The 14755-nt window shown below is 40.9% G+C and overlaps 1 protein-coding gene and 1 pseudogene across 1 annotated transcript in view; both read left to right on the forward strand.

Moving 5' to 3' along the window:
* PMP22 (peripheral myelin protein 22) overlaps positions 1 to 10747 on the forward strand; it is a 28563-nt gene extending 17816 nt beyond the window's left edge. The window contains exons 4-5 of the mRNA XM_016161256.2: positions 1359 to 1499; positions 9697 to 10747. Of these exons, the coding sequence (XP_016016742.2) occupies positions 1359 to 1499; positions 9697 to 9860 (305 nt within the window). The 3' untranslated portion in view covers positions 9861 to 10747. The remainder of the gene's footprint in view (positions 1 to 1358; positions 1500 to 9696) is intronic.
* Positions 10748 to 12676: 1929 nt separating this feature from the next.
* Positions 12677 to 14366, forward strand: LOC118603893 (annotated as a pseudogene).
* Positions 14367 to 14755: the final 389 nt, after the last annotated feature.

Genomic DNA, 14755 nt, shown 5'->3' on the forward strand with positions numbered 1-14755 from the left:
AAAATATAAAAGATACATATGTTTTGTCATAGTGAAAAGAATACTAGACTGGAATCAAGGACCTCCCAGGTTTGGCTGTGCCAACTGGTCTCATCCAAACATCCCCAGAAATCTCTTTCGATACAAATGAGCTGAATTGGTTGTTCTCTCATGGTTTTTCTGACTCTAAAACACTTCTAGTCTGTGTCTGGAAAAATCTTATGTGAAACTCCAGTAGCAGTTAATCTAACCAACACCCTTCCAGCTCTGCCATGAGCTACTACCTATAACAGAAACGGTTTATTTTTCAGTTATTGGTTATAAACCATCCACATTTCATAGCTTCAAATGCTGTGTTAAATGTTGATGTGTGTTTTTCTAAGCCATTACACATTAGCCAGTTACTGAGGGGAGAAGATAAAACCCTGTGGCTTCTCCAGTTGCTTTTCCTTGTTTAGAGGAAAAGTGCCCACCCCAATGCTTCTTTGGCACTTGGAAGAAAGGATGCAGGTGACAGATGGGCAAGACCAAATGCAGCTCTCCTAGGTGGACACTGTAGGTTTTCCTCTGCAGTGCAAAATCCAAGTTGTGTCCTCTTCTCCTTCCTTGCTGAAATGACATTGTTTTGCAGTAGATGGCGAAATACAAAATCCTCTTCTTTGCCTGAATTTCAGATGGAAGCCTAGAGATTTGATCTAAAGCTAGGCAGTTCAATGAAGATGCAGAACTGTAATCCATGATCACTGAGCACATGATTTGACTGAGCACAAACTGCTCTTTGCTGAGGCTAATAATGGGGATCAAGATTGAACAAGTAAAGATATAGCTTGGCTGAGCAAATGAATTTTCGTGGCTATAGAAAGTGTTTTTCTCTATCAGCATTTTCTTCCAATTTTCTGTGCAAAGTTAGTTATGGCTCCAGCACCATTTTCTTCTTCCCATTCATCCCCAAGATATCTATATTTCTTTGGGGGATGCTGATATTTTGAAAAGTGGTTTTAAATTACTTTTGTAATACAGAGGTTCGAATGAGCCCTTCAAAAACCTCTGAGAGCAAGATGATAGAAGGCAGTGGGTGGGGCTCAGACCCCTTTTAATACACACTCATGTGTAAGTAACACATTTGGCAAAAAGACCGGAAGGTAATTTAATATATTTCAACTTGAGTTTAACTACTGGTGGTGGGACTGTAGGTATTTTCTTGCAGCCCTTTCTTAAAATGTCCACAATTGACTTGAAGAATACAAAAGTGAATTGTCTGATTCTGTTTATAAAAGAGGGCTTCTGCTGCCTGGGTGGGCTATGGCTCTCAGGGGTCAAGGCAGAGCCCTCCCCTGGCCATGGCTAGCTTCTCCTAACCAAGTGTCTTGTACCTTCAGAATGGCTGCAGTCCGTCCAGGCCACCATGATCCTGTCCATCATCTTCAGTGTTATGTCTCTGTTCCTGTTCTTCTGCCAGCTCTTCACCCTCACCAAGGGGGGCCGGTTTTATATCACTGGATTCTTCCAAATCCTTGCTGGTAAGTTGGAGACAATAAAGTTCACATGGAAGCTGGACCCATCCAAAGCTGCAGAATGATCAGTTAGTTGAAGGATGTGGCTCCAGAATGTTTGACGTTCTTGAGTCTGCCCAGTTGATGGTTTTCGTAAACTACATGTGTGTGTGAGTGTGTGCTGTGCACCTGTATGTGTGCATATACCTTAGAATTTGGGAACTCTCCACTTCTCCATGGAATGACATGCATGAAAAATAGGAGCTGGGGCTCTGGAAAGAAGGTCCCTAAGCAAGCCAGACACATCACCAGAAAGGAAGCTTCAATCTGGACACATAATCAGAGCTAAATGCTGAGGATATCAGTACAGTAGAAGCCAGTCTTAAAGCAGGATTCCTATAGATTACATTATGCCCTAAGGAACCATTGTGGCTTTAGCACAGAAAATGGCCTTGATATGCTGCTGAGACCTGCCATAGCTGTTCTCAGGTATGTGTCTTTCATTCTAAGCAGTGATAAAGCCACACTACAAATTCTTTCTTTCCTTCACTCCATCCCCTTAGTTCTACTGGGCTTTGCCCTACTGTTGCCATCCACAGGTGTCTTCATTTTGGCACCCTTGTCTAACCTGCCATCATTTCCAAACATGGGACCATGGCAATACACAAGAGATCTCCTTCATCTCCTCCCTAACTTTTCTTCAAGTTCCCCCATTGAACAGGTTATCTATATGTATGATGTGCAGAGTCCTAGAGTCTGTCATAGAGGGTGACATCTTATAACTTTGTTTCTAGATTCTGCCCAATGTCTTACTTCATGGACTCTTATCCTTTTGTCCATGGATTGCCAATTGACTGAGTCAGCAGGACACAGGAGAGAAATAAGAGGCCAATGTGGTGGTGGATTCTATAGTCCAAGTTGAAAAATCACAAACACTATATGTACCAGGGTATGTTTAGATACTGTGAGATGTTCCAGATTTGAGCTATTTAAGTAGGCAAATGGCATAACATCTCTTGTTTTAGTTGGTTGTCAAAATGTCCATGGTGCTGAATCACCACCTTGTACACAGGAGCAGTCATTTGGAGGGTGGAAAACAGCTCATTTGTCCTTGATGGATGGATGGATGGGTTGATATAATGGCTTACACAGGGCTGTATAGTAAAACCAAGCCCTGAGTTGAATGTTGATGACCTTTTCTAAAAGCCAGAGAGTTACCTTTTCCTGAAAAAAAAAAAAAAAAAAAGAGGGTCCTGGAGACCCTCTTCTCATTAAATACTTAAATACAGCATTTCAAAATGCATAATTTTAGTATTTTAAAACCAAATAGTGGTTTGCTTCTTGCATAGGTTTTTTTTATAATAAGCCAAGCTCCTGGGTTGTTGCTAGCTTTGTTAAATTAGTAATTACACAGTAAGAGATCATTTCTAAGTATAGTAGAGACAGAGTTATCATTATTTACTCCATTTCAAGAGGGAATACACAGAACTAGTATGCATTCTGGGATTTCTTTTTTGGCTGTTTAAGTTTAATATCAAATCAAAAGGCAATTGTATCCATTGTATCAATGGCTATATCCTCAAGATAAAGCAGTATAGACTTAGGAAACAGAAGTTTCATAAAATATTTATATTTGATCTATACAAGGTTGATATTTTACTGATAAATAAATTGAGTCTGGGAGAGAATAAATCGAATGCCCAAGGTTACCCAGCTCATGCAAGGAAATTGAATGCTTACACCTCTCATACCACAGGAACTGAATATAAGTAGGTATTTCCTTATATTTAGAGATATGGAATACACCAAAATTTTTATGGAACACAAAATCCAAGGCAGAAACTCAGCTTTTTGTATCATCTTTTATTGTATTTGATTTACAGTGAAAGATTGGTGCAAATTTGTGTCATTTATTATTCCTAAGTTCCCAAGCCTACACTTTCAGAGCTGCTTAAACTAAAAATATTGGACTGAAAAGAGTTAAGTTACTGTTGAAGGGGCTTCTCAGAGCAGTCAGCACAGCATCTTCCTCTTCATTTTTCCCACTGAGATATTTCAGCTTTAAATTCTCTAACAATGCCTCTTTAGCAACATCAACATCCCAGAATAAGAACCATTAGACCTAAAAGCAACAAACAAGCAGGACAAACAAACAGAGACTCGTGGACATGAACAATAGGCTAGTGGTTACCAGAGGGTGGGGGGGAGGTGAGAGGAGGAAGGTAAATGGGGTAAAAAGAGTCAAACGTGTGGTGACAGAAAGAACTCTAACTATGGGAGGGGAACATAAAATGCAATATATAAGCCTTATTGTTAAAATGTATATCTGAAACTTACTGGATTACATTAACCAATGTCACCAAAATAAATAAATGAATTAATTTTTGAAAAAGAACCATTAGGTTGCAAATGCTGTCACTACACTGTGTGTTAAAATATTTTGTTCACCCAAAAACTCTTAGGTATTGAGGTTTTCTAATCTTCCAAAGTTTATTTACCATCCATACTCTCTTCACTATTTTGATTTTTCTCTAAATTCAATACAAGCCTTTTAGAACTCCTCTATAAAACCTCTGAGTGTAAAAGCACGTGAGTTGTTCTTTTTCCCCTTCAACTCTAGCTGCTTATCTCTCACAAGACCTACTTTTCAGTTATCAGTTTGTCAGTTTAGCTGTCCATATTTGCATAGGATTTTATCTTGAATTAGAAATGTTGAGCCAAAGTAGCAGTTGTAATTTATAAGTCCTAAGACTGTTCTGTTCTTAATTGTTAACTCTAGTCAAAAGGATCTGGAAGTTTGTCTTCTGGAAACCTCAGGTCTCTGGAATCGTTGCATTTGAACTTGCTCTAGGGTCTTTCCATTAAAATTGAGAACTAAAAGAGTTAGGGACCTAACTTAGAGATGTTCTGACTCTTTTAATGTCTGGCAATTCTAAATTAACTTTATTGTGTATTTTTCCCTACTCAGGGCCTATTAAAAATCCAGTAACTAGAGAGAAAATTAGGGAGGGTTGTTGTAGTTGAGAACTTGTGACAGCCTGAAAAGTTATAGTGTAATATCAAGGAACAAGTCAGAAAAACTAAAACAAATGAAAAACTAAAACAAACAAAAAACAAATAGTGGAAAGGAAAGGAGGGAGGGAGGGTAGAAGGAAGAACAAAGTAGCCCCACAATCATGGGATATAAAATCTAAGAGTGTGTTTGCCACAGTAGCTAGGGTCCATGCAGGGCAAATACTTCTTATAAGCGTTGAAGCATTTTAAATGGAAGCCACTGGAATCTCCACTAAGCCTCCCAAGTGCCATTTGCAGGCTGAATTATCTCTGCATAGCTTCTCTTTGGGGGGCCTAGCTGTGGTCTTTATAGATTATACACATAAGGGTGCAGGGAAGACAAGTGCAAGGTGTGTGGGGCTCTTGAGGCTGTCTAGAGATTTAGGAGCTGTCTCTGCCTTGCTCTAGATTACAGCTCTGCCTGTGGTTACAGGTCCACCTGCTTTGCTGCGTCATCCCTTCTCCATTTCATAGTAAGCCACAGCCTCACATTTAAGAACTATCTTTCCTTGATTACACATTTCTTATATTGGCTGCTTCCTGAAGACATATCAAGAACTACCGTCATCTAGTTAAGTGCTTTGCGACCTTAGCTGCACATCAGAACTACTTTTTTAAAAAGGGAGTGCTTTTTAAAAAAATGCCAGTGCTCAGGTATCATCCCTGGAGAGTTCCATTCAAGAGCTCATTGATGCGACCGCTCCCTCTGACTCTAAGGTTCATCCGGGGTCAGGGACCACAGGTGTAGCTATTAAATTGCCCCTAATCCCACTATCAGGTCTTCTAGGGAAGTTCCCCACAGACAGCTCATCCTCTTCATGAGCCATTTATTCTTAAACCCCCTTCTTAGAGAAGGGTCATCCTAATCCTATATCTGGGTTTTGGTATAATTCTTATTTGCAGAGGCTGTAGCCATCTGTTCCCAGACAGTATAACTACTTGCTCTAGCCCTGTTGGGTTTGGTTCTACTTATCCCCAGCAACGAGCTCTGTGCATGCCACATAAAAGAAGGCCCTGAATAACTTACTTGCTGGATGACTGGATAATTGTGTTCCATTGGCAGAATCAAACTCAGGTCACATGTGTAGTTACTCTTTGTTATGATTAAGAGAAATAGAAAGCATGGAAGAAGGAGACTCTTGAATGAGTTTTACTTTTTCTGTTTGTTTTGTTTCTTTTGTCAGACAGATTGATATAGAAATAGGACTTTAGGATAAAGGAATTTGGGTGATTAATAAAGGCAAAGTGACCTCCCTGTTCTGATTGGTTCAAAGACACCTTTAGTCAGATACCACATTTAGAAACCCTCCTTTGAGTGAATCATTCCAGATGTTGCACTGGCTATGCCCAGATCCGAAACTAGAATGCTATGGGTGACTTTCTAGGCAACAGGGGTCACTTGGATGCTGAAGATGGAAATTGGGCTAGCAGCACAGAGAAGGCTCTGTGTAGGTCAAACATAGACCCCCAATGCTTTTAGAGTAACAGATCTTCTAGCCTCTTCCTGCCCCACCTTATCACCCTCAGGACGAGGCGGGGTGAGACGAAGGTGCTTATTCATTAAACCAACACCACTGAGGCATCTTTCACTGACCTGCTTAGTAGTTTCAACTGCTGTTCACTTTCTAGCCAACTTCACTATGGCTTCTGCTCCAGGCTCTCTAACTGCTTGTGTAAAGGTTACTGGTGTCTACTTTTAAGTCGTTTGCTGAATTTCTCTACTCTTTTTAATATTGTTGACTATTTACTACTTGAAACTGTTTATTCCCTCAGCTTGCACGTCATCACCGTTTTCCCAGCTACCTAAGTTAACCCACCAGGAAGTCATGCCAGCGTCCCCTCTCCCTCACCCCGTATCCTCTCCACCACTGAGTCCTGTCATTGTGTAACAGCCTATGTAGATACCGTGTCCAATTCTTTTCTTTTACTCATTAAGAGCATTGCAGCTGTGCAAATGCCAACTCATGCACCTTCCTGACCCCTGTCTTGTCCCCACCCTTGAATGCATTTCCCACACTGCTGCAGAAGTGATCTTTCTAAAACACACATCTGGTCATCTTTTTCCTCTGCTAAAGATGTGCTTCCCCCCCCCCCCACAACTTCTTCAATACGCCATTAAAGCCCTCCCTATATTGTGAGACATTCTTATCGTGACCTGCTGGCAGTTCCACCAAGCTCTCTTAGTCTTCCTTGCCTCACTCATGTTATTCCTTCTGCCTGTGTTCCCTTCCCAACTTTCTTCACCTGGCTTTAGACCCAGATCAAGAACCACCTCCCCCATCAGCCTTCTCCAGGCCCCCAGGTTGGGCTCAGTGCCCATCCATCCTCTCAGAGCATCAATGCATTTCTCTCTCCCTCTTTCAAAGTCACATCATATATGTGACTTACCCCTTGATGGTAGAGGCCAGGTCTCATTATTCTGGGTGCTCTTAGCACCTAGAATAGTGCCTGCACACAGTAGGCACTCATTACGTGTTTGCTAACCTAAACAGAATAGACTTAAGGAAGTTTAGAGAATTCCCATTATTCTTCCTGAGTCTTTGGCCCCTTTGTTTCTGCCTTCCAAGAGTTCTGGGTTATGATGCTCACCCATGGTTGCAATTGTTATAAAGAGGGCTTGAGATTTCCTCTTTAAGAGGGCTTTAGGGAGAATTTTCAGAGAGTTGTTTCAGACCTAGCCATCCTGAGACAGGTAGAAACTCTTGTGAACACTTGAATGGCCAACATTTCTATGTAATCTGGACAGGGTCTGTGTCCTTCCATGTAGAGCTGACCTCTATGCCCAGACTCAGGATCCTCCCAGGGCGCCCTTGTCTCTGCCAAAGCACAGAATGCTCATCTGTGCGGAAAGCAGAACACCTGTGGGTATGTCAATAGCTTCACTTACCTTTACCCTGGGGGCCTTTGTAAATGCCTTTCCACCTACTGGTTGCTGAGGAAGCGAGTAACAGTCCCTTTATGAAGAAAAGGGTTTGACTTTTAGGGGCTGTCGTATGGCATTAACTGGTCTGTATTCCAGGGCAAATCTGTTGCTTTACATAGGCAGCCTCGTAATAATATGTTACCTTAAATATCAGTCTTCTGACAACAATAATTATAAAGTGTGTATCTTCTCTTCGGTTTTGTAATTATCTAAGCTTATTGCTTATTCAAGCAAAACTTAAATTCATTCACTTCTGAGATTCCATTAGGGTGAATGTCATAAAAATTAAGCCTCCTTGTTAGTCATCACACTTGTGTGTACTGCCTCTCCCTATCCCTCTTGGTCATAGACGAAATGTTTTCTCTTTCATGTTCTTTTGCTAGTGAAATCTGAGCATGGTGGGTCTACATGGCTACTATGGTATTTTACATGCTAGTGCTAATTAGCCACACACACTCCATCTGGAAGCCCTGCCAACTGATAAGCACTGTCCTGGCCTTTTGGCACTCTGTTTATACCTCCTTTTCTCCTTTGGTCATGCTTCTCTTTTTATAGCCCTGCTCTCATTAGGTAGGTCAGATCCAGTCCAACAGACAACTTCAGTATTTCTGAAAGGCAAGAATTAGCTCTTTGGAGAGTTCAGCCATGCAGCTGTGAGGGAGATCATTGAGGATCATGGACCTCAAGCAAATTGAGTGTGTTCCCAACAGATCAAAATTGTATTCCTCAAACAACGATTCTCCAGCTGTAGTTTCCTCTCTGACACCAGCATTTTTGCTATCTCTTGAACTTTCTGTAGGTAGCAGGGTCCTGGATCTGATGTTAATGTAATTCCAAGACTACTGTGTGGCTTTCTCAACAGGGGCCAGTTGGGTGGGAGTTTTCTGTTCTGATTTGCAGAAGGACAATTGTATTAGAGTGGTAACTGTGACATATTCCCACTTCTGCACTTTGTTCAAACAAAGTTGCAGTGTCCAGTCAAATAGCAGCCCAAATAGCAGTGAGGTTAGATGTGGGTGGTCCAGGTCATTGGGAGCTTTAGAACCACAGGGATCCCACACGACTTGCTGAATTTATAATAGAGTCACTCAGAGCCTCTCAAAGACCTTGTTTTCAGGAGGGAACAGAGTAGGCTTTGTGCAGCTCTCGGCTGGGGGTGCCAACGTCACTGGACCCCTCCCTGCAGGGGGTGCTTACTGTCATGGCAGGCATGGACTGTCACACTTCAACTTGAGGACCAAGGTGGATGTTTTCTTCTTCCCTCATAAAAGGGCTGCAATTCTGGGCAAGGGAAAGAGGCCTGACCTATCTATGTATCTAATACCTTTCACCTCTCTTTGGGTTTCAAACCCGACCTTGAGAGTACCAAGAACTGTTGAAATGGACCAGGCGCGATGGGCTTGGCCCTAATAGTCTCCCCATTCTGCAGCTTCATATCCTGTTCTTATTCTGCCCTTCCTCCTTATTCCCTCCTCACCTTCTTTTTCATCTCCATATATTCTTTTGTCTGCCTAGCAGTATTCATAGATATTGCTTGCTCCATTGCCATGTGGCAGTCCTGCTAAGGTAATTCACATGGAGTTCTTCCCTTTTTCTCTCTAGAGCCCCAAACCGTAGCCATGACATGATTCAGATAATAGGAAAGTGTTGTGTCAGTTTAGCTGGTTCTAGATAATACCTTGCTCATTTGCATAGTGATTCACAGGTTTCCAGGAGCTCCCACACCCAATCATCCTTGGAAAGAGATAGTCAAGTTCATCTTGCAGGCCATATTCTTGCTGGCCATCTGTGCCAACCGGGAATTAGTGGCAGTTAAAAAAAGGCAAATGGGCAGAAAAGATGGCAAAGGACCTCAGAGATAATGGCCTGGGTCACGTAGATGAGAAGTGGAGTGGACTGCTTCCTGTGTTCTTATCTCTTCAAGTCTCCTGTCAACTCTGGATCTGGCAGCAGATTTCTTTCAGAGCTATACGTTTTCTTCTAGCACAGCATTGTCTGCCCTCCCCGTTCCCCTCCTGTTATAGCAACCTGTTGCGTGTGTGTGTGTATGTGTATGTGTGTGCGTGTGTGTGCATGCACGCGTGCATGTGTGTGTGTGTGTGTGTGTGTATGTGTGTGTGTGTGGTCAAGAGCAATAAGTGGTGTGGGCAGGTGCCCAGGTTCCTATGGAACCTGCACTGGGAGTGCTGGAGAGGGTGTCTCCACTCTGACTTCTCTCTCACCTAGCTTGTTCCTCTCTTTCCCTAGGTCTATGCGTGATGAGTGCAGCGTCCATTTACACGGTGAGGCACCCAGAGTGGCACGGCAACTCTGATTACGCCTATGGATTTGCCTACATCTTGGCCTGGGTGGCCTTCCCCCTGGCCCTTCTCAGTGGCGTCATCTATGTGATCTTGCGGAAGCGGGAATGAGGTGCCCAGACAGTTCGTTTGAGGCTCTGAGCATACTCGGGGGAGGGAGGAAGGAAACCCTAAAACAGAAAAAAAAATCCAAAAAAACAGCTAGCCAAAAAATCCAAACTCAAACCAAACCAAACAGAAAGCAATTGGGGGGGTGGGGGTTAGTGTTGATTGAAGATGTATATAATATCTATGGTTTATAAAACCTATTTATAACACTTTTTACATATATGTACATAGTATTGTTTGCTTTATATGTTGACCATCAGCCTTGTGTTGAACTTTAAAGAAGTAGCTAAGAAACTTTACATCCTAACCGTATAAATCAAACTCAGTATTTTTGTTTTGTTTTTCATTTTGTTTTTTTGGTTTTGCCCAGAAATAAAATAACTCTATCTCACCCCTTCCCTTTCATTTGAAAGAAGATACCTCCCTCCCACTCCACCTCATTTAGAAAACCAAAGTGTGGGTAGAAACTCTGAATGGCCAAAAGCCCTTTTACTGTGGGTGACCAGTGTTCTTACGGAGACACGCACTGCCCATACCGCCATGTGAAGCCTTATGCACACATGGACGAAACTCTCAAACTGGAGCCCTTGGCAAAAACATGGCTTGTGGCTTTGGAATACTTGCCCTTGAGGGTGGGTGCCCTGGTCACATGTCTAGAAATCAGTGATGAAAAAAAAAAAAAAACCTATGAAATGGTGCTATGTATTTACCATTCCTTATTATCACTAATCATCTAAACTACTCACTGGAAATTCAATTAACAATTTTACAACATAAAGTAGAATGGAGACCTGAATAATTCTATGTAATATAAATGGTTTATAACTGCTTTTGTGCCTAGCTAGGCTGCTATTATTACTATAATAAATAAATAATAAACACAGCCTTTACCACTCCCACATTTTTCTTGCGGTCGGAGCATCAGGACAAGTCTCTAGATCCTGTGGGACTATGAGTTTCCAAGGCTTGGCTGGGTCTAGGCTGTTCTCTGCCTCCAAGGACTGTCTGGCAATGACTTGTATTGGCCACCAACTGTAGATGTATATATGGTGCCCTTCTGATGCTAAGACTCCAGACCTTTTTTGTTTTTGCTTCTTTTTTTCTGATTTTATACCAACTGTGTGGACTAAGATGCATTAAAATAAATATCAGAGTAACTCACTGATCTCTCTTGGTTTTTTGTGGGGACCTAGGTGTGAGTGTGAGGTATGTGTCAGAGTGGAAAGAAGTGCTTCAACAGAAAGCAAGTTCGAGGTGATGATCTGGGTTGCAGTTGGTATGAAAGGACCACAAGCATAGCTTTTGTGCAGGCCTTCCAGGAGCCTGTGCGAGTGTATGCTAATTGGAAAGGGCCAAGAACTGCAGCTAAGATGGAAATTGTAAATGGTCTGCAAGGGACTTGAGTAAAGCTCATTTGGCTCAAACCTCTCTTGTGCTCCATTCTCTGATGACGGCATTGGGACCCCAGAGGCATGTCATGCATTCACCTAATACATGAGGGATGTTAGCACAGATCCACAGCCTTTAGAAGGAGGGGAAGTATGATATGGTGGAAACTCTATGTGATAGTGATTTGAGGTTTTTGCGCTCTGTTCTCTGACAACCAGCATGAGTCAGACTCTCAGATAAAATATTAGCTGGCATCCACTGAGCTCCTAAAATGGTTCTGAGAGAGGGAAGGGGCTGATCATGTCCTCCTGCTCTGGGTTTCTGAGCTGTGTCTCACTTATATTTTTACCTATCGACCTTTTATTGCACATATGTGATACATTAAGCTAGTGATGCACTCAATATTCCTCAATATTTATTAAGCACCTATGTTGAACTGGACACTAGAGATCAAGAAAGAACGATATAATTCTCAATCTCAAAAGGTCTCATTTTAGTGAGAGTCGCAAGTAAACAAGTGACTACATTATAATGAAGAACATGGAAATTAGGCAGCCTGAATTTGAATCTGTCCTCTGCCCCTTAGCAGCTGTATGAAGCTAGACATATTACTTAAACTCTAATATTCAGTTTCCTCAATTATAAGATGAAAATACTAATGCCACATTTATGAGATTGTAGAAGTTAAAAGGAAATAATAAGTGTACAATGCTTGGCATATTGATGGTAGATACAAAGTAGGTCTGTGGTGGGAATTTGGATTCTATATTTCCAATTATTGCCTGAGTGATGCTGAGGCTGATGCTCATGGTCACACCTTGAGTAGCAAGGACCTAGAATGAAGCCACCTTCAGGCAGCTCACGTTCTTGTGTCTTGCAACATCTGTGATGAAAAAGGCTTCCCTCTTCTGAGATTTTCAATAGTGACTCTGCCTCTGACTCAGATTGGATAAGGTGGCACAGAAGGCCATGAAATGCATGTGAAACATAGGTGATTTATAAAATTGGGAATTTTACCTCACAAGCTTGTACTTTGAAAATGTATGCAGGCATACCTCAGAGAGGTTGTGGGTTCCAGGCCACTGCAGTAGAGCAAGTTGTCACTTTTCTCTAAAAAAGTCACATCGGTGAGGTGCAATAAAGCAGAGGGCAATGAAATGAGGTATTCTTGTCATTATAGTTCATAAACTTTCTTTTATAACTTTTAATTAAAAATTAACACAAACATTATTAGAGATAAAGAGGGACATTTCATAATGATAAATGGGTCGATATACCAGGAATGTATAACATTTATAAACATATATGCACCTAATACCAGAGCACCAAAATTAATGAAACAAAACTGACAAAAATGAAGGTAAAATAGGTAATTAAACAATAATAGTTGGAGACCTAAATATTCCACTTTCAATAATGAATAGAACAACTGAACAGAAGATAAAAAAAGAAATAGAAAATCTATAGACCATTCCACCTAACAGCAACAGAATATACATTTTTCTCAAGTGCATACACAACAGTCACCAAGATATGTCATATGCTAGGCTATAAAATAAATCTCAATAAATTTAAAGGGATAAAAATAACACAAAGTGTGTTCTCTGACTATAGTAGAATGAAATCAGAAATAAATAGCAGGAAAATAATTAAGAAACCAATGTGGGAATTAGACAACACACTACTAAATTACTGATGAATCAAAGAAGAAATCAAAAGAAAAATCAGGGAATAATTTGAGATGAATGAAAATCAAGACAGAACATATCAAAATTTAGGAGATGCAACTAAAGCAGTGGTTAAAGTAAAATTTATGGCTATAAAAGATTATATTAAGAAAGAAGATCTCAAATCAGCAATCTAACCTTCTACCTTATAATATTGAGGGGAGAGCATATTAAACCAATAGCATGCAGAAAGAAGAAAATAATAAAAATTAGAGTAGAAATTAATAAAATAGAGAACCAAAAAACGATAGAGAAAATCAATGAAACCAAAAGCTGGTTCTTTGAAAAGATGAAAAAATTGACAAGCTAGATTTATTGTGATTTTGTGATATAATTAGACATATATATTAGGTCTTCCTTTTTGCTTCCAGACACAGAATTCCTAAAACTTTTGTAATTTTCAGAGTGAAAAAAAGTGAAAGAAGGATCTTTTGTTGTTCATAACTTGCCCTTTTCAACCAGACATAGTTTTATGCTAATGAGGTAATGCATAGAGGATGAGAGCTGGTTGCCAGAGAAATCATGTGATCAGAGGGTTGGAACCTCAGCCCCACTCTCTGACCTCCAGAGAGTGAAGAAGGGCTGGGGATTTAGCTAATTACTAATGACCAATGATATAATCAATCTTGCCTATGTAGTGGAACCTCTCTAAAAATTCTAAATGAAGGGGCATAGAGCTTTCCAGGTTGGTGAGCACATCCATATGCATGAGAGTGGTGCACTTCGAACTCCATGGGGACAGAGGCTCCTGCACTTGGGACCCTTCCAGACCTTGCCCTATGTACCCCTTCAACTGGCTGCTCATACGTATCCTTTATCATATCCTTTTAAAATAAACCAGTATCTTCTTTTTGGCTGGAATTGCCATCTTTCAGTAATTCGCCAAAATGACCATCACAAAGGGAAAGAAGAGAGGCACTTGCTATATGTTCTCTAGGCCTTTTAAAAAAACATGGACTTGTTCCTTTGGCTGCATACACGCAAATCTACAAGAAAGGTGATATCATAGACATCAATGGCATGAGCACTGTTCAAAAAGGAATGCCCACAAATTTACCATGGCAAAACTGGAAGAATTACAATGTTACCCAGCATGCTGTGACATTGTTGTGAACAAACAAGTTAAGGGCAAGATTCTCGCCAAGAGAATCAATCAATACGTATTGAGCATATTAAGCACTCAAAAAGCTGAGATAGCTTCCTGAAACCTGTGAAGGAAAATGATCAACAAAAGAAGGAAGCCAAAGAGAAAGGTACCTGGGTTCAGTTGAAGTGCCAGCCTGCTCCACCCAGAGAAGCACACTTTGTGAGAACTAATGGAAAGGAACCTGAGCTGCTGGAGCCCATTCCCTATGAATTTATGGCATGATAGATTTTGAAAAATAAAATAAAAGACCTCTAATTGAGTAGATGTCCCTTCCCCCAAAGAAATATTTAAAGAAAAGCAACTGTCCTAAAGATAAATAAATTAAATAAACCAGTACATGTAAGTAAAGTGTTTTCCTGAGTTCTGTGAGCCATTAAAACAAATTAGTGAATCTTAGGAGGTCTCATGGAAAGTCTTGATTTGGAGCCAAGTTGTACAGAAGTGTGGGTAACCTGGGGACTCACTACTTGTGAGCATCATCGGAAGTAGAAAGTGGTCTTGCGGTACAAAGCCCTTACTCTGTGGAGTCTGCACTAACTCTTAATTAAATAGTAGGACACTGAGTTGGTATCTGCAGAAAATTGGAGACTCTTGGGTGGAAAACCCTAGAATAGAATTTATTAGTTCTAATAGTT

The sequence above is a fragment of the Rousettus aegyptiacus genome, unplaced genomic scaffold (assembly GCF_014176215.1).
Source record: "Rousettus aegyptiacus isolate mRouAeg1 unplaced genomic scaffold, mRouAeg1.p scaffold_m13_p_6, whole genome shotgun sequence".
In the NCBI taxonomy this organism is placed as follows: domain Eukaryota; kingdom Metazoa; phylum Chordata; class Mammalia; order Chiroptera; family Pteropodidae; genus Rousettus; species Rousettus aegyptiacus.